Here is a 17160-nt window from a genome sequence, read left to right on the forward strand (position 1 = left end):
GGGCCAGAGCTGCACTGCTTGGTGGGTTGGGGGAGATCCTTGTCCCCAGAGGCCCGGGCAGGGCGAGTTGGGGTCCTGGGGTGGGGGTCCTCTCCACACCATCTGTACACCCTGGCTGGGGAGCAGGTGTGAAGTGAGGGAGACCAGCACTGCCTTCTGGGGTGTCCAGGCTCAGCACAGGTGGGTCCTGCAGACCCTGCCACAGCTCCCCTCAGGTCCCCACGCACACGTGTGTAACACAGTGTGTGTGTAACACGGACAGCAGACACGTGCAGAGCTGGCTGTGCAGCCCTGTGCTCCAGAGAGCTCCCAAGGGAGCACCAGCTCCCAGGGTGCTGCCAGCCCCATCTCACCTCCACAGTGAGCCCTGTCGCCAGGAGGCCTGTGTGGGGAGAGCAGCAGGCAGAGTCCCAGGGAGGGAGCAGGGAGACAGGGCACTGGAAAGCCGAGCTGGATCCCGGCCTGGGCCCAGCATGGGGTGCAGCTTCCCCAGAGCAGTGCCAACAGTCTCTCCCCTTCATCCCCGGCTGTGATCTAGAACTCCCAGAAAGCAGCCAGCCTAAGGGGACAGGCTATTTCATTGGACCCTTCCAGAAATTGGTGGAAAAGGGCCCTGGCTCCCTCTTCTAACACTGTGGGTCCAACTCAACCCTGCCCTGCTTCTCACACCAGCACCCTCATGCCCTGCTGGGCGGACCCTGGGGCCTGGCAAGCTGGTGCAGGGGACAGGGTGAGGAGCCCAGGTCCTGGGCCAGGCTGCCCACTCCACCTGGGAGCTCCCTGCCCCCTTAGCCGCCCAGGGGTTCCGCCAGGCCAAGGGCTCCCGGGTGAGAGGAACAGCTACACACAGCACCAGGCTCCAGGAACTTGCAGATCCAGAGGGATTTATTGAGTAGGTTGTTACTTTTCGTTTCCTCGATGCGGTGGCAAATGAAAAAAAAACCGACGGAACCCACGGGGCAATGACCCCGGGTTGGCACGCGCGGACCCTACAGGGGCTGAACCCCGGCCTCTCTCGGAAGTCCCAGGGCCCAGCGCGCACACAGGGGCCCCAAGGCAGCCGAGAGCCAGAAAAGCAATTCCACGAATAAAACAAAAACGCGACTTAAATCCATTTAAAAAAAAAGTTTCCACCCCTTCCCCATGCCAGAAGACCCGGGCTGAAGCCTCCTCTTGACTCATTGTTCCCACGAAAAGTCCGGCCCGGCCCCCCGCCTGTGCCTCTTTCGGTTCAGTCCTGACGCCTGCCCGGACCAGTCGGCGCGCAGCAGAACGGCGGCGCGGGTGCCGGGGACCCCCACTTCTCCAGGGAACGCCGGGCGGGATGGAGTCGGGGGTGGGGACAGGCGGGCAAGCGACACATGCGGGACTGGCGGGCAACGGAAGGCGAGGGAATCCAGCCTCCAGGCGACAGGAGTACGAAGACGTCAAAGAGGAGCGGCGGGGCAAGGGGTTGTGGCGGGGGCGGCGCTCCGGAGGACGTGGGGCTCGACAGCAGCACACGGGCCCCGGCTCCGACCGCCGCCGCGCGAGCGCCGTCCAGCCGGCTGGGGAAGCGCGCAGGGCGCAGGGCGCCACGGCTGGGGAAGCGGGCAGGGCGCAGGGCGCAGGGCGCCACGGCTGGGGAAGCGCGCAGGGCGCAGGGCGCCACGGCTGGGGAAGCGCGCAGGGCGCAGGACGCAGGGCGCCACGGCTGGGGAAGCGCGCAGGGCGCAGGGCGCCACGGCTGGGGAAGCGCGCAGGGCGCAGGGCGCCACGGCTGGGGAAGCGCGCAGGGCGCAGGGCGCGGGCTGGGGAAGCGCGAATGCAGACGCCCCCGCTGCCTCGGCCCGGCCCGTCCGAGCGCGAACTCCGGTGGCGGCGCGGGCTCGGGACGAGGCGCCCGGAGCTCACAGGAAGAAGTCGGGCGCGCCCTTGGCCCCGCTGGGGCCGGCCTGCGGCGGCGAGGGCTCCCGCACAAAGCCGGTCCCGCCCGCGCCCCCGGGGGCGCCCCGGCCGGCCAGCTTCTCGTACTTCTCCCGGTATAGGTCCCGCTCCTTGGCCAGGCGCCCCACCTCCAGCTTGAGCTGCTCCACCTGCGTCTGGAGCTGACACTTCTCGGTCTCCAGCATGTGCCGCTGCTGCACGCGCTTGAAGCGGCACGACTGGGCGTAGCCGCGGTTCTTGAGCGTGCGTCGCTTCTGCTTCAGCCGGATCACCTCCTCCTTGCTGAAGCCGCGCAGCTGCCGGTTCAGCTCGCGCACCGACATGGACACCAGCTGGTCGTCGGAGAAGCGCTCCTCCAGGCGCACGTGGTGGCCCGCGCCGCCGTGCCCGTGGTGGTGGTGATGGTGGTGGTGGTGGTGGTGGTGGGCTGCGTGGTGGTGGTGCGTGCCGTGAGGGTGGCCGGCGCCCATGTCGTCCGCACCGCCGCCCGCGAAGCCCTGGCCGCGGAAGGCCTCGTATGCCGCCGCCGGGTGGTGCGCGCTGGGGTGCCCGCTGCCGAGCAGCGCCTCCACCGCGTCCTCGGGCGTCAGGTTGAGCGCCTCGGGGTTCAGGTGGTGCTGGTAGCCGCTCATCCAGTACAGATCCTCCAGCGCCGGCTTCCCGGGGGCCCCCCCGACGGCACTGGGGCCAGCGCTCGGCGGCCCGGGGACGACGCCGGACGCAGCGGCCGCGCCGCCGCCCCCCGCGCCCGGGCTGGGCGCGCAGAAGCTGGGCGAGGACGGCACGGACGAGCAGGGCGTGCTGAGCGGCGTCGAGGACAGCGAGCCGGGCGGCCGGTGGCACAGGCGCTCGGCCTCGGGCGGCTCCTTCTTCACCTCGAACTTCATCAGGTCGAAGTCGTTGACGTACTCGATGGCCAGCGGGCTGCCGGGCAGCTCGGCGCCCATCGCCAGCTCCGCGGCCATCGCCCGGGGACGCCCCCTCCCGGCGCCCGGCCCCGGCCGACGGGCAGCGCGGCCGCCGGGGGCCGGAGCGCGGCCGGCTGCAGGGGCGGCGCCTCGGGGCTCCCGCCGGCCGTGCGGGCGCGTGCGGTGCGGCTCCCGCGCCCCTCCCCGCGCCGGCCCCGCCTCCCGCAGCCGCCGCGCCGCTCGCCGTTTATAGAGCCGCGCGGCGGGCCCGCCTCCCCGGGCGGGGCGTGCGCCCCGGGCCAATCGCAGCCCCGGCCCCGCCGCCCTCATTTGCCTGTCCCCATGGCAACCCGCACCCAGCTGCCAATCTCCCGCGGGACAGGCTGTGGGAGGGGGCGGGCAGGGCCCCCTGGTGGCCGCCCGTCGGAGTGCAGGGCCGCCGGCGCGCGGGACACCTGGCCGGGGCGCACCTGGCGCGGGCGCAGGCCCCGCGCTGCCCACGCCCTCCGGGGCCTCGTGACCGCGACCCACCTCGCGGCCGCAGAGGTCATGGGGGCGAGGGAGGCGCCAAGGGTCTCCGCCGGCTCCTCCGTCTCGGGGACCCCTTCTTGGGCTACGGGCAGAACGGGCCCATGCCCTGCCGAGCGCTGTGCCCTGCGGGGCATCCCGACAACCGGCCACCCGGCCGGCTATTTTTAGTCTCGCGGTTCGGGAATTTAGTCAACAAAGTTGCTGGCACCTTGGTGCGACAGACTGGGCGGGCGGTGGGGGGCGCAGAGCAGAGGGTGCGCAGGCGGGCAGAGGGCGAGGGGCCAGGGTGGGGCGTGGTGCAGGTGGGCGTCGGCCCAGACCCGTAGGGATCCCCGCGGCTGCTACCGCCGCTGGAACGGGGGTGTGGGAGAAACGGAGGGCTTCCGCCCACTTGGAAGCAGCCCACGGAGCAGAGGCGACAGGCGGCGTGCATGGGAGCTGACCCGCTCCTAGGGCGCACACACGGGAGCACGGGAACTGACCCAGTCCTAGGGCGCACACACGGGAGCCACAGCTCTTTCCTACAATTTTTTGCTTCGCTGCGCCTTGGACTGTGTAGAAGGTTAAGTCCGGTGTCACCTCTCACCTCCAAGTTGGCACGGAGGACACCCATGCAGCGCTTCTCAGCTCTCAGCAGCTCTGCGAGGTCTGACCTGGGCCAGGCACAGGCCGCCTGTGCAGCAGCTGCCCCACCCGCAGGGCGCTCTAGAGCAGCTGCGCCTGGGCCCGTGCCCTTCCAGGCCGTGGCCTGGGGTGTGAGGCGGGAACTCGGTCTGACTGAGAAGGAACCACCCTTTGAGGCCCTCCAAGCCGGCCTGGGAGAGCCGGGGGGCACACAGTAGTTGGGGTGCTGAGGACACCCTCGGGCCCCACACCCCTCCTGCAGTGACTGGAACACCTGCTGTGAGCCAGGCTGCCCACCTCCTTCCAGTGGGGGAGGAGCAGGAGCAGGTTTCAGGACACAGTGGCCAGGGAGGTAAGGAATGTGACAGATCTTCCTGTAGCCTCGCTGGGACACCCAACAGGATGGTGCCCCCCTGCCAGGCCCCTCAGGTTGTAGGGGAATTTTAGGACCACGACCTGGTGCTGCCTTCAGCTGTGGGTCCCCCAACTCCCTCCCACGCCTCTGATAAGGTGAAGGGTTGGCCAGGTTGAGTGGTCTGGCACGTGGAGTCAGGGCCCAGATGGTCCCACAGCCTGTCCACCCCTTCCCAGCCCCTCTTCTCTGATCAGGAACCCCTCCAGGCACGAGGGCCACGTTTCCCACCCACTACCTGAAGGATTCCAAGCCCCTGGCCTGCCCACGTGGACCTCAGACCTCAGCCATCATCTCACCTGCGGGCCATCCTCCGGCCAGGTGCCTGGGCAGCCCAGGAGGGCCTGGCATGGTCCGGGGCCGCGGGCACATCATGCCTGCAGCTCGAGGGCCTGTGTGAGCCCTGAGGGTCCTGCTGGGTCCCAGGGAGAGTAGGGGCAGGGGCTGGCCAGTCTCCGCAGAGGCTCATCTGCTGCCCAGGGCTGGGGGCACTGGCAGTCTGGAGGAGCTGCAGGTGAGTCGTGGGGGATGGTGAGAGGTCTGGCCAGGGCCAGGCACCTCCTTTCTTGGAGGACCTCTCCTGCATAGCTGACTTATGCCCACTCTCTGCCATGTGCCAGAGGGTAGAGCTGCCCCAGACGTGTGCCTTGGAGCTGTCCAGGTGCGCAGCACGGATGGGTGAGGGGCAGTCGGAGGACAACGCGTGTCCCCCACTCCTGGTCTCCCTACGCCTGTCCCCCAGCACCTCGTAGCCCTGCGCTGGCCTGCTCCATTCCTGAGGCTGGTCAGCAGAAGCCAGCTGACCCAGCCCTGCCCACCAGACTCCATCAGCTCCCAATTCCAGATGGCACTTGCTCCGGGGCAGTGCCTCACACCCTCAGCCCTCGGAGCCCTTGGTGGACAGGAGCCTGGGCAGTCGTGGCCCCCGGGGCACAGGCCTGCGCCCAGGTGCTGTGAGGAGTGTGGCTCAGGACGGTTCCAGGCCCCATGACATTCTAGAGGTGCTGCAGGGCTGGGGGCAGCCCGAGTGATTGGGGCCTCTCCAGCCCCTGCCTGCCCCCACTTCCCAGCACTGAGTGAGCCCTGCCGGGCCCTTCCTGCCTCCCCCTCCTCACCCCTGGGAACCCGGTGGCAGCCAGCACGGGCAACCTGACACAGGGTAGAGTCTTTATTGCTGGATCCAGGATGCCTGCCTGGGAGCTGTCCACAGTACAGGCTGAGGGAGTGGGGCATGGGCAGGGCTGTGGCCCAGGGCCGCCTTGCAGTGTGCAGGGTGAGGTAGCACAGCCGCCGCGGCTTCATAGACGTGGCTTGATGTGAAGAGCCTGCCCTGTGGAGAAAGGACAGCGTCAGGTGGCGCCTAGCCGGACTCCGCGCTTGGCTTGGGCTGGGGGTGCAGCTGCCCACCAGTGACCACACTGGAGGCCTGGCCTAGGGCTGTGAGGCACAGGGGCCAGCAGCCACTGGGCCTATGTGTGGTGGTCAGCCACGAGCAGCAGTAGTCACGGGTGGGACCAAGCCAGGAATGTGGGGCAACCCATGCTGCCCCCGTGCAATGAGGTTTTGGGGTCTCGGGCTCCACTTGCCCTAAGTGCCGGCCAGGGAAAGCCTTTCTGGGTGCTACCCAAGCACCCTGTCAGTTGCACCCGACTGGGGTCAGCTTGGATCCTCCACCCTGGAGGGGAGCTGGGGGCTGCTGGGGGCTGTGGCAAGCACCTCCATTAGCGTGATGACCAGGAAATATGCCATAAAATGCTGCCGTATGCTGTGCGTCCGCAGCCTGTGGGGCTGCGTGGGGTTTATCACCCCGCGTGCGGCTGTAAAACCCTCCTTTCCCCTCAACAAGGCTGAGTGGAGCCATTCACCGAGCCCCAAATGTGCATCCGGGGAGCGGGAACATCTGCTCTCCACTGCGGCGCCTGCTCATCTTCCAGAACAAATTAACATGAATAGCCACCCCTAATTCAATCAGCCTGGCTGCCCAGACTACGCTGCCCCACATCTGGGCACCTCTGCCTACCTGAGTTCCTGGAGCTGGAACTCCTGGGGGTGCGGGCCCGGGGCTGGCCCCCTGGGCTGGGTGAGGACCGTAGGGAGATGAAGGCAGGCAGCTTACAGAGGCCCCCTGAGCTCAAGGCGGCCGGGGTAGCCACCTTCAGGCGGCGTGGCTCCTCCTGCTCCAAGGCGTGGGACGAGGAGGACGGAGATGAGGGCGGGGAGGAGGAGGAAGCCCTGAGTGAGGAAGTGGAGGCAAGCGGGGAGGCTGGCTTCCCGGGGCTCGGCGGTGGGGAGGTGGGGGCCGGGGCTGTGAGAGAGGCGGGCATAGGTGTGGGCTTGCACTGGGCTACGGCTGCAGGACTCCTGCGGGAAGGCGAAAGGCAGAGTGAGAGCAGGTGCCAGTGGTCATCTCTGGGCACCACCCTCACCATGGCCAGACCCCCTGCGTCCACATGCATCCCCCCTCACCCCTCACACTCACACGGGCGCCCACCCCTCTCCAGGGCCCTGGAGGCCTGGCCTTTGTCATGCCCCATCACCTGGGCCCAGGGCTGGAAGCGCGCTTGTTCTTGGAGGCAGCTTCGCTGGGCCCTGGGGTTGGGGGTGTGGCCCGCCGGCCGTGGCGCTTCCGGGCACGGTGCAGCAGCTGGCACTGGGCACCACGGGGGCAGGCACCCCTGCGGGCAAAGTCGGGGCACAGCAACGTGTGTTTCCTCTTGCACTGGGGAGAGGGGCGTGGCTCAGCAGCTGGCTGCATGTGCAGCACAGCCTGGCGAGCAGGGGGCAGCACCCGCCCCCAATCCGCCCAGGGTCCCTGGGGTTTCCCTCATGTGGGCCTCCCTGTGCTGGGGAAGACGGGTGGGGCCTGAGGCTCAGGGTGGCACAGGTCAGCCAAGGCCAGACAGTGCTGGGTCAGAGCCGGGCACTTGATCCCCAGCACCTGTCATGTGGTTAATTATACCTCTTGGCAGGGGGCAGTCAGCAGGTGCTCCAAGCAAAGCCTGCAGGGAGGCCCCAGTGCCTGGCCCAGGCAGGAAGCCCTGTGGAGCCCCATGTCAGGACAGGGGTACCCCTTCTCCTTCAGTCTCTCTGCAGGACTCCCAGGCAACAGCAGCAGTCTGGACAGCCTAGGGTCTCCCACCTGCACCTCATAGCAGACGCCCCCACAGGTACCCCAGGAGCAGCCCTGGACCCTCCATCTGCGCAGACAGGCCCTGTAACCAAGCTGCTTCACTTCTAGGCCCGAGCAGGCAGGGACAGCCGCCATGTGCAGCAGGCACTACAGCGTGAGGATGGGCTGCGGGCAAGCCCCGGCTCTCCACTGTGCCCCACCCTCTCGGTGGCCCCCGGCCGAGGCAGGAGGCGCTCCTCAGCACTGGGCCTTGCACAGTGCTGCCAGGGCACTGCCTGGGCACACCCCCTACAGGCCATGCGGCAGGCAGCAGGCTGACCCAGAGAGGCACTAGACAAGCTCCCAGTGTGTGGTGTGTGTCTGGGCCGGCTCTCCCCAGACAGAACACTCGGTTCAACACGAAGCCTTCTGTGCCAGAGGGCACCCTGGGAAAGGCAGGCAGCGGCAGGCTCAGGTCACCAGGCCCAATTCACCCCTACAATGGCAAGGCCTGCCCAGAAGTTTCTGGAAAGCCTTCCCTCCAGACCTTGGCTGACTGCACACTGGATGGGCACGCAGCCATGGGGCAGCCGGGGAGCTGACGCCACAGGCCCCTCACACAGACCCTGGGTGTGCAGATCACAAGCAGGTGGGTGATGTGCACTTGGCCAGAGCACCGGCACGGGCCTCGCAGGACCGAGCTCGGATTGCGTCCGCCTCGAAGCACCTTCCTAAGGCTCCGCCCGGCGATGATTTCTGCGGGATCCTGGTCAGCGGGAGCTCCTCCACCTGCTGGTTCTACCTCAGACGGCCACAAAGGCCAGGGCCTCTTCCACCTGTCTCATGTGGGTACAGGCCCTAGCAGGGAGCCAGATCGTAGGTGGAGCAGTCAGGACTTGAACCGGCGCAAACATGGGATAAAGGCGTCGCGTGCAGAGCTCATCTGCTGTACCACAGTGCCACTTGAGTCCAGTACTGTGCTACAGAAAGCAAAAGCTGGCAGCTGCTACACTGGCTGCCAGCCCCAACGGGCCTTCCAACGGCATCCCATCGGGCCTTCAGTTCCCACCCGCTCAAGGCTGGAAAAGCAGTAGAGAATGGCCCAAGTGCCCAGGCCCAGGTCCCCGCGTGGTCAGCCTGGCTGCAGCTCCCCAAGTGCCCAGGCTCAGAGCTCCACATGGCCGGCCTCAGACATGGCAGCCATCCGGGGAGTGAACCAGCGGGTGAAGAACAGAACTCGGGCATCTCTCTGAAGGCAGAGCGACAGTGTGAGTGCCCACTCACCAGAGCTCCATCTGGCCTGCCCTGTGAGTGCCCACTCGCCAGAGCTCCATTAGGGCCTGCCCTGTGAGTGCCCATTCGCCAGAGCTCCATCTGGCCGGCCCTGTGAGTGCCCACTCACCAGAGCTCCATCTGGCCGGCCCTGTGAGTGCCCACTCGCCAGAGCTCCATCTGGCCTGCCCTGTGAGTGCCCACTCACCAGAGCTCCATCTGGCCTGCCCTGTGAGTGCCCACTCGCCAGAGCTCCATCTGGCCGGCCCTGTGAGTGCCCACTCGCCAGAGCTCCATTTGGCCTGCCCTGTGAGTGCCCACCCGCAGAGCTCCATCTGGCCGGCCCTGTGAGTGCCTACTCGCCAGAGCTCCATCTGGCCTGCCCTGTGAGTGCCCACTCGCAGAGCTCCAGATGGGCCGGCCCTGTGAGTGCCCACTCGCCAGAGCTCCATCTGGCCTGCCCTGTGAGTGCCCACTCACCAGAGCTCCATCTGGCCGGCCCTGTGAGTGCCCACTCGCCAGAGCTCCATTTGGCCTGCCCTGTGAGTGCCCACTCACCAGAGCTCCATCTGGCCGGCCCTGTGAGTGCCCACTCGCCAGAGCTCCATTTGGCCTGCCCTGTGAGTGCCCACGCGCCAGAGCTCCATCTGGCCTGCCCTGTGAGTGCCCACCCGCAGAGCTCCATCTGGCCTGCCCTGTGAGTGCCCACTCACCAGAGCTCCATCTGGCCGGCCCTGTGAGTGCCCACTCGCCAGAGCTCCATCTGGCCGGCCCTGTGAGTGCCCACTCGCCAGAGCTCCATCTGGCCGGCCCTGTGAGTGCCCACGCGCCAGAGCTCCATCTGGCCGGCCCTGTGAGTGCCCACGCGCCAGAGCTCCATCTGGCCGGCCCTGTGAGTGCCCACGCGCCAGAGCTCCATCTGGCCGGCCCTGTGAGTGCCCACTCGCCAGAGCTCCATCTGGCCTGCCCTGTGAGTGCCCACTCGCCAGAGCTCCATTTGGCCTGCCCTGTGAGTGCCCACTCGCCAGAGCTCCATCTGGCCTGCCCTGTGAGTGCCCACTCACCAGAGCTCCATCTGGCCGGCCCTGTGAGTGCCCACTCGCCAGAGCTCCATCTGGCCGGCCCTGTGAGTGCCCACTCGCCAGAGCTCCATCTGGCCGGCCCTGTGAGTGCCCACTCGCCAGAGCTCCATCTGGCCTTCCCTGTGAGTGCCCACTCGCCAGCAGCTGTAAACACTTGGCTTCGACCTGGCCCAGTCCTGATGGCCACCGCCCCCCGCAGAGTGAGCCAACAGATGAGTGGTGTCTGTCTCACTCTTTCTGTAACTGTCTTTCAAGCAAACAAAATAAATTGATTCTTCTAATGGTAAAAAAAAAAAAAAAAAAAAAAGGCTGGGCCCCCAGAGCTGCACTCCAGTTCTGGCCCAAGGAGCACCCTGCACTCCCATCCCTGAGAGCTGCTTCCCCGGCACAGCCGCCCGAGCTGTGGGGTTTCTGAGTGAGCCGGGCAGCTGGACTGCAGGACCCCGGCAGGGCTCTCAGGCCAGGCCTCAGATCCAGCTCCATGATGCCACCTACTGGCAGGCCTGCCTCGGGACACACCAGCTGCTTCCCATCACTCAATTCCCGGGGAGCTGCCCTCCTCCAGCGACCAAGGCAGCCATATGCCCAGATAAGGCAGCCGACATCAGGAGGGCCTGGCAGTGCCCATGTCAAGGCCACGGCACGAGCAGGTGCTTGGGCTCTGGTCGCCCTGTGTTTGCTGAGCCTTGAGCAGTGGACGGCCACGGGGCAGGCCTGAGGCCCCAGCAGGAGCATGGGAGTGCAGGGACAGTGTGAGGCCAGGCCTGAGCTGCTACACCCGCCACCCCCACAACAAAATGGGCAAGCCTGAAGAGGCAGTGTGGGTCCAGATGGGGCTGGGAGGGAGGGGAGGCCGCAGGAGCTGGGCACGGGTGGGAGTGGGAAGGCAGGTCCGGGCTCCACTGAGGGAAGCGCCTAGCGCACAGCCAAGAGCTAGAAGTTGGGCCGCAGCAGGTAAAGCCGCCCACCCGTGACGCCTGGACCGCATATGCTACTGGTGCCCCGCTTCCCACTCAGCTCCCAGAGGACGGCCCAAAGCCTGCACCCATGAGACCTGGAGGAAACGCCTGGCTCCTGGCTTCAGCTTGAGTAGCCCCACCAATTGTGGCAACTTGGTATGAACTGGTGATGGACTATCTTTAATCCTGCTCTTAGATAAACAAACAATCTTAAAACAAAACAAAACAAAACAGAAAAACCAACCAAGGGCTGGAGTTCATGGCTAAGGTGAGCCGGAGATGAGAGCCTGGCCCAGCGGGGGGACATGAGGGGGATGGGGATTGAAAGCGTAACAGCAGTGCGCTGATCCGGGGCTGTTGCACGGGAGCCCCCCACCCTGAGCCAGCACGCAGGCCTGGGCGAGGGCAGTGTCCTCTGGGGCCAGGGCTCGGCTTATGTCCCCAAGGAAAGGGGGGTAAGAGCACAAGTCGGTGGGTCTCTGCGTTATCACTCTCCCACTGCAGCCAAGACAGCCACACCTGGGCAGGTGGGCAGCTCGGCCCCACAGGACAGCAACCCTCGGCCTCCTGCTCCAGGCAGCGAGACATGCCCAGGGGCTCCCTGAAACCACCCAAGGCTGACAGAGGGTGAGCAGAGTACTGGGGATTGACGCCACCAGACTGTAAAAGTGGGTAATGTGTGGGAAAGCTGCATGACACAGGAGAGGGTGTGGGGGGCAGGGAGGAGGGTTGGAGAGCAGGGAGGAGGAGGGTTGGAGAGCAGGGAGGAGGGTTGGAGAGCAGGGAGGAGGGTTGGAGAGCAGGGAGGAGGGTTGGAGAGCAGGGAGGAGGAGGGTTGGAGAGCAGGGAGGAGGGTTGGAGAGCAGGGAGGAGGAGGGTTGGAGAGCAGGGAGGAGGGTTGGAGAGCAGGGAGGAGGGTTGGAGAGCAGGGAGGAGGGTTGGAGAGCAGGGAGGAGGGTTGGAGAGCAGGGAGGAGGAGGGTTGGAGAGCAGGGAGGAGGAGGGTTGGAGAGCAGGGAGGAGGGTTGGAGAGCAGGGAGGAGGGTTGGAGAGCAGGGAGGAGGAGGGTTGGAGAGCAGGGAGGAGGGTTGGAGAGCAGGGAGGAGGGTTGGAGAGCAGGGAGGAGGGTTGGAGAGCAGGGAGGAGGGATGGAGAGCAGGGAGGAGGAGGGTTGGAGAGCAGGGAGGAGGAGGGTTGGAGAGCAGGGAGGAGGGTTGGAGAGCAGGGAGGAGGGTTGGAGAGCAGGGAGGAGGAGGGTTGGAGAGCAGGAGGAGGGTTGGAGAGCAGGGAGGAGGGTTGGAGAGCAGGGAGGAGGAGGGTTGGAGAGCAGGGAGGAGGGTTGGAGAGCAGGGAGGAGGAGGGTTGGAGAGCAGGGAGGAGGAGGGTTGGAGAGCAGGGAGGAGGGTTGGAGAGCAGGGAGGAGGAGGGTTGGAGAGCAGGGAGGAGGGTTGGAGAGCAGGGAGGAGGGTTGGAGAGCAGGAGGAGGAGGGTTGGAGAGCAGGGAGGAGGGTTGGAGAGCAGGGAGGAGGGTTGGAGAGCAGGGAGGAGGGTTGGAGAGCAGGGAGGAGGGATGGAGAGCAGGGAGGAGGGTTGGAGAGCAGGGAGGAGGGTTGGAGAGCAGGAGGAGGAGGGTTGGAGAGCAGGGAGGAGGGGTTGGAGAGCAGGGAGGAGGAGGGTTGGAAAGCAGGAGGAGGGTTGGAGAGCAGGGAGGAGGATGGAGAGCAGGGAGGAGGGTTGGAGAGCAGGGAGGAGGATGGAGAGCAGGGAGGAGGGTTGGAGAGCAGGAGGAGGGTTGGAGAGCAGGGAGGAGGGTTGGAGAGCAGGGAGGAGGGATGGAGAGCAGGGAGGAGGAGGGTTGGAAAGCAGGGAGGAGGGTTGAGAGCAGGGAGGAGGAGGGTTGGAGAGCAGGGAGGAGGGTTGGAGAGCAGGGAGGAGGGTTGGAGAGCAGGGAGGAGGGATGGAGAGCAGGGAGGAGGATGGGTTGGAGAGCAGGAGGAGGGTTGGAGAGCAGGGAGGAGGAGGGTTGGAGAGCAGGGAGGAGGGTTGGAGAGCAGGGAGGAGGGTTGGAGAGCAGGGAGGAGGGTTGGAGAGCAGGGAGGAGGAGGGTTGGAGAGCAGGGAGGAGGGTTGGAGAGCAGGGAGGAGGGTTGGAGAGCAGGGAGGAGGGTTGGAGAGCAGGGAGGAGGGATGGAGAGCAGGGAGGAGGGTTGGAGAGCAGGGAGGAGGAGGGTTGGAGAGCAGGGAGGAGGGTTGGAGAGCAGGGAGGAGGGATGGAGAGCAGGGAGGAGGAGGGTTGGAGAGCAGGGAGGAGGGTTGGAGAGCAGGGAGGAGGGTTGGAGAGCAGGGAGGAGGAGGGTTGGAGAGCAGGGAGGGAGGGTTGGAGAGCAGGGAGGAGGGTTGGAGAGCAGGGGAGGAGGGTTGGAGAGCAGGGAGGAGGAGGGTTGGAGAGGCAGGGAGGAGGGTTGGAGAGCAGGGAGGAGGGTTGGAGAGCAGGAGGAGGGATGGAGAGCAGGGAGGAGGGTTGGAGAGCAGGGAGGAGGGTTGGAGAGCAGGGAGGAGGAGGGTTGGAGAGCAGGGAGGAGGAGGGTTGGAGAGCAGGGAGGAGGGTTGGAGAGCAGGGAGGAGGATGGAGAGCAGGGAGGAGGAGGGTTGGAGAGCAGGGAGGAGGGTTGGAGAGCAGGGAGGAGGGTTGGAGAGCAGGAGGAGGGTTGGAGAGCAGGGAGGAGGGTTGGAGAGCAGGGAGGAGGAGGGTTGGAGAGCAGGAGGAGGGTTGGAGAGCAGGGAGGAGGGTTGGAGAGCAGGGAGGAGGGTTGGAGAGCAGGAGGAGGGTTGGAGAGCAGGGAGGAGGAGGGTTGGAGAGCAGGGAGGAGGAGGGTTGGAGAGCAGGGAGGAGGGTTGGAGAGCAGGGAGGAGGAGGGTTGGAGAGCAGGGAGGAGGGTTGGAGAGCAGGGAGGAGGGTTGGAGAGCAGGGAGGAGGGTTGGAGAGCAGGGAGGAGGGTTGGAGAGCAGGGAGGAGGAGGTTGGAGAGCAGGGAGGAGGAGGGTTGGAGAGCAGGGAGGAGGGTTGGAGAGCAGGGAGGAGGAGGGTTGGAGAGCAGGGAGGAGGGTTGGAGAGCAGGGAGGAGGAGGGTTGGAGAGCAGGGAGGAGGGTTGGAGAGCAGGGAGGAGGGTTGGAGAGCAGGGAGGAGGGTTGGAGAGCAGGGAGGAGGGTTGGAGAGCAGGGAGGAGGGTTGGAGAGCAGGGAGGAGGAGGGTTGGAGAGCAGGGAGGAGGGTTGGAGAGCAGGGAGGAGGGTTGGAGAGCAGGGAGGAGGGTTGGAGAGCAGGGAGGAGGGTTGGAGAGCAGGAGGAGGGTTGGAGAGCAGGGAGGAGGGTTGGAGAGCAGGGAGGAGGAGGGTTGGAGAGCAGGAGGAGGGTGGAGAGCAGGGAGGAGGAGGTTGGAGAGCAGGGAGGAGGAGGGTTGGAGAGCAGGGAGGAGGAGGGTTGGAGAGCAGGGAGGAGGGTTGAGAGCAGGGAGGAGGAGGGTTGGAGAGCAGGGAGGAGGGTTGGAGAGCAGGGAGGAGGAGGGTTGGAGAGCAGGGAGGAGGAGGGTTGGAGAGCAGGGAGGAGGAGGGTTGGAGAGCAGGGAGGAGGGTTGGAGAGCAGGGAGGAGGAGGGTTGGAGAGCAGGGAGGAGGGGTTGGAGAGCAGGGAGGAGGAGGGTTGGAGAGCAGGGAGGAGGAGGGGTTGGAGAGCAGGGAGGGAGGGTTGGAGAGCAGGGAGGAGGAGGGTTGGAGAGCAGGGAGGAGGGTTGGAGAGCAGGGAGGAGGGGGTGGAGAGCAGGGAGGAGGGTTGGAGAGCAGAGGAGGAGGGTTGGAGAGCAGGGAGGAGGGTTGGAGAGCAGGGAGGAGGGTTGGAGAGCAGGGAGGAGGGTTGGAGAGCAGGGAGGAGGAGGGTTGGAGAGCAGGGAGGAGGGTTGGAGAGCAGGGAGGAGGGTTGGAGAGCAGGGAGGAGGGTTGGAGAGCAGGGAGGAGGGTTGGAGAGCAGGGAGGAGGGTTGGAGAGCAGGGAGGAGGAGGGTTGGAGAGCAGGGAGGAGGGTTGGAGAGCAGGGAGGAGGAGGGTTGGAGAGCAGGGAGGAGGAGGGTTGGAGAGCAGGGAGGAGGAGGGTTGGAGAGCAGGGGAGGAGGGTTGGAGAGCAGGGAGGAGGGTTGGAGAGCAGGGAGGAGGGATGTGAGAGCAGGGAGGAGGAGGGTTGGAGAGCAGGGAGGAGGAGGGTTGGAGAGCAGGGAGGAGGGTTGGAGAGCAGGGAGGAGGGTTGGAGAGCAGGGAGGAGGAGGGTTGGAGAGCAGGGAGGAGGGTTGGAGAGCAGGGAGGAGGGTTGGAGAGCAGGGAGGAGGGTTGGAGAGCAGGGAGGAGGGTTGGAGAGCAGGAGGAGGGTGGAGAGCAGGGAGGAGGAGGGTTGGAGAGCAGGGAGGAGGGTTGGAGAGCAGGGAGGAGGAGGGTTGGAGAGCAGGGGGAGGAGGGTTGGAGAGCAGGGAGGAGGAGGGTTGGAGAGCAGGGAGGAGGGTTGGAGAGCAGGGAGGAGGGTTGGAGAGCAGGGAGGAGGGATGGAGAGCAGGGAGGAGGAGGGTTGGAGAGCAGGGAGGAGGAGGGTTGGAGAGCAGGGAGGAGGGTTGGAGAGCAGGGAGGAGGGTTGGAGAGCAGGGAGGAGGAGGGTTGGAGAGCAGGGAGGAGGGTTGGAGAGCAGGGAGGAGGAGGGATGGAGAGCAGGAGGAGGAGGGTTGGAGAGCAGGGAGGAGGGTTGGAGAGCAGGGAGGAGGGTTGGAGAGCAGGGAGGAGGAGGGATGGAGAGCAGGGGAGGAGGAGGGTTGGAGAGCAGGGAGGAGGAGGGGTTGGAGAGCAGGGAGGAGGGTTGGAGAGCAGGAGGAGGAGGGTTGGAGAGCAGGGAGGAGGGTTGGAGAGCAGGGAGGAGGGTTGGAGAGCAGGGAGGAGGGATGGAGAGCAGGGAGGAGGAGGGTTGGAGAGCAGGGAGGAGGGTTGGAGAGCAGGAGGAGGGGTTGGAGAGCAGGGAGGAGGGATGGAGAGCAGGGAGGAGGGTTGGAGAGCAGGGAGGAGGGTTGGAGAGCAGGGAGGAGGGTTGGAGAGCAGGAGGAGGGTTGGAGAGCAGGGAGGAGGGATGGAGAGCAGGGAGGAGGGTTGGAGAGCAGGGAGGAGGGTTGGAGAGCAGGGAGGAGGGATGGAGAGCAGGGAGGAGGGTTGGAGAGCAGGGAGGAGGGTTGGAGAGCAGGGAGGAGGGTTGGAGAGCAGGGAGGAGGGTTGGAGAGCAGGGAGGAGGGATGGAGAGCAGGGAGGAGGGTTGGAGAGCAGGGAGGAGGGTTGGAGAGCAGGAGGAGGGTTGGAGAGCAGGGAGGAGGGTTGGAGAGCAGGGAGGAGGAGGGTTGGAGAGCAGGGAGGAGGGTTGGAGAGCAGGGAGGAGGGATGGAGAGCAGGGAGGAGGAGGGTTGGAGAGCAGGGAGGAGAGGGTTGGAGAGCAGGGAGGAGGGTTGGAGAGCAGGAGGAGGAGGGTTGGAGAGCAGGGAGGAGGGTTGGAGAGCAGGGAGGAGGGTTGGAGAGCAGGGAGGAGGGATGGAGAGCAGGGAGGAGGAGGGTTGGAGAGCAGGGAGGAGGGTTGGAGAGCAGGGAGGAGGGTTGGAGAGCAGGGAGGAGGGTTGGAGAGCAGGGAGGAGGGTTGGAGAGCAGGGAGGAGGGTTGGAGAGCAGGGAGGAGGGTTGGAGAGCAGGGAGGAGGGTTGGAGAGCAGGGAGGAGGGATGGAGAGCAGGGAGGAGGGTTGGAGAGCAGGGAGGAGGGTTGGAGAGCAGGAGGAGGGATGGAGAGCAGGGAGGAGGTTGGAGAGCAGGGAGGAGGGTTGGAGAGCAGGGAGGAGGGTTGGAGAGCAGGGAGGAGGGTTGGAGAGCAGGGAGGAGGAGGGTTGGAGAGCAGGGAGGAGGGTTGGAGAGCAGGGAGGAGGGTTGGAGAGCAGGGAGGAGGGTTGGAGAGCAGGGAGGAGGGTTGGAGAGCAGGGAGGAGGAGGGTTGGAGAGCAGGGAGGAGGGTTGGAGAGCAGGGAGGAGGAGGGTTGGAGAGCAGGGAGGAGGGTTGGAGAGCAGGGAGGAGGGTTGGAGAGCAGGGAGAGGGTTGGAGAGCAGGAGGAGGAGGGTTGGAGAGCAGGGAGGAGGGTTGGAGAGCAGGGAGGAGGGTTGGAGAGCAGGGAGGAGGAGGGTTGGAGAGCAGGGAGGAGGGTTGGAGAGCAGGGAGGAGGAGGGTTGGAGAGCAGGGAGGAGGGTTGGAGAGCAGGGAGGAGGGTTGGAGAGCAGGGAGGAGGAG

General features: G+C 66.2%; 2 protein-coding genes across 2 annotated transcripts in view; both read right to left on the minus strand.

The window, feature by feature from the left end:
- Nucleotides 1-1845: 1845 nt before the first annotated feature.
- MAFA (MAF bZIP transcription factor A) lies at nucleotides 1846-2914 on the minus strand. The gene has a single exon (XM_058659978.1). It carries the CDS (start codon nucleotides 2889-2891, stop codon nucleotides 1890-1892), a length of 1002 nt encoding a protein of 333 aa, XP_058515961.1. The 5' UTR covers nucleotides 2892-2914; the 3' UTR covers nucleotides 1846-1889.
- Nucleotides 2915-5661: 2747 nt separating this feature from the next.
- The window catches only part of ZC3H3 (zinc finger CCCH-type containing 3), a 59776-nt gene continuing 48277 nt past the window's right edge, over nucleotides 5662-17160 (minus strand). The window contains exons 10-12 of the mRNA XM_058659973.1: nucleotides 6939-7120; nucleotides 6422-6762; nucleotides 5662-5731 (exon numbers count right to left, since the gene is read on the minus strand). Of these exons, the coding sequence (XP_058515956.1) occupies nucleotides 5700-5731; nucleotides 6422-6762; nucleotides 6939-7120 (555 nt within the window). The 3' untranslated portion in view covers nucleotides 5662-5699. The remainder of the gene's footprint in view (nucleotides 5732-6421; nucleotides 6763-6938; nucleotides 7121-17160) is intronic.

This window comes from Ochotona princeps, unplaced genomic scaffold, assembly GCF_030435755.1.
Source record: "Ochotona princeps isolate mOchPri1 unplaced genomic scaffold, mOchPri1.hap1 HAP1_SCAFFOLD_453, whole genome shotgun sequence".
Taxonomy (NCBI): Eukaryota; Metazoa; Chordata; class Mammalia; order Lagomorpha; family Ochotonidae; genus Ochotona; species Ochotona princeps.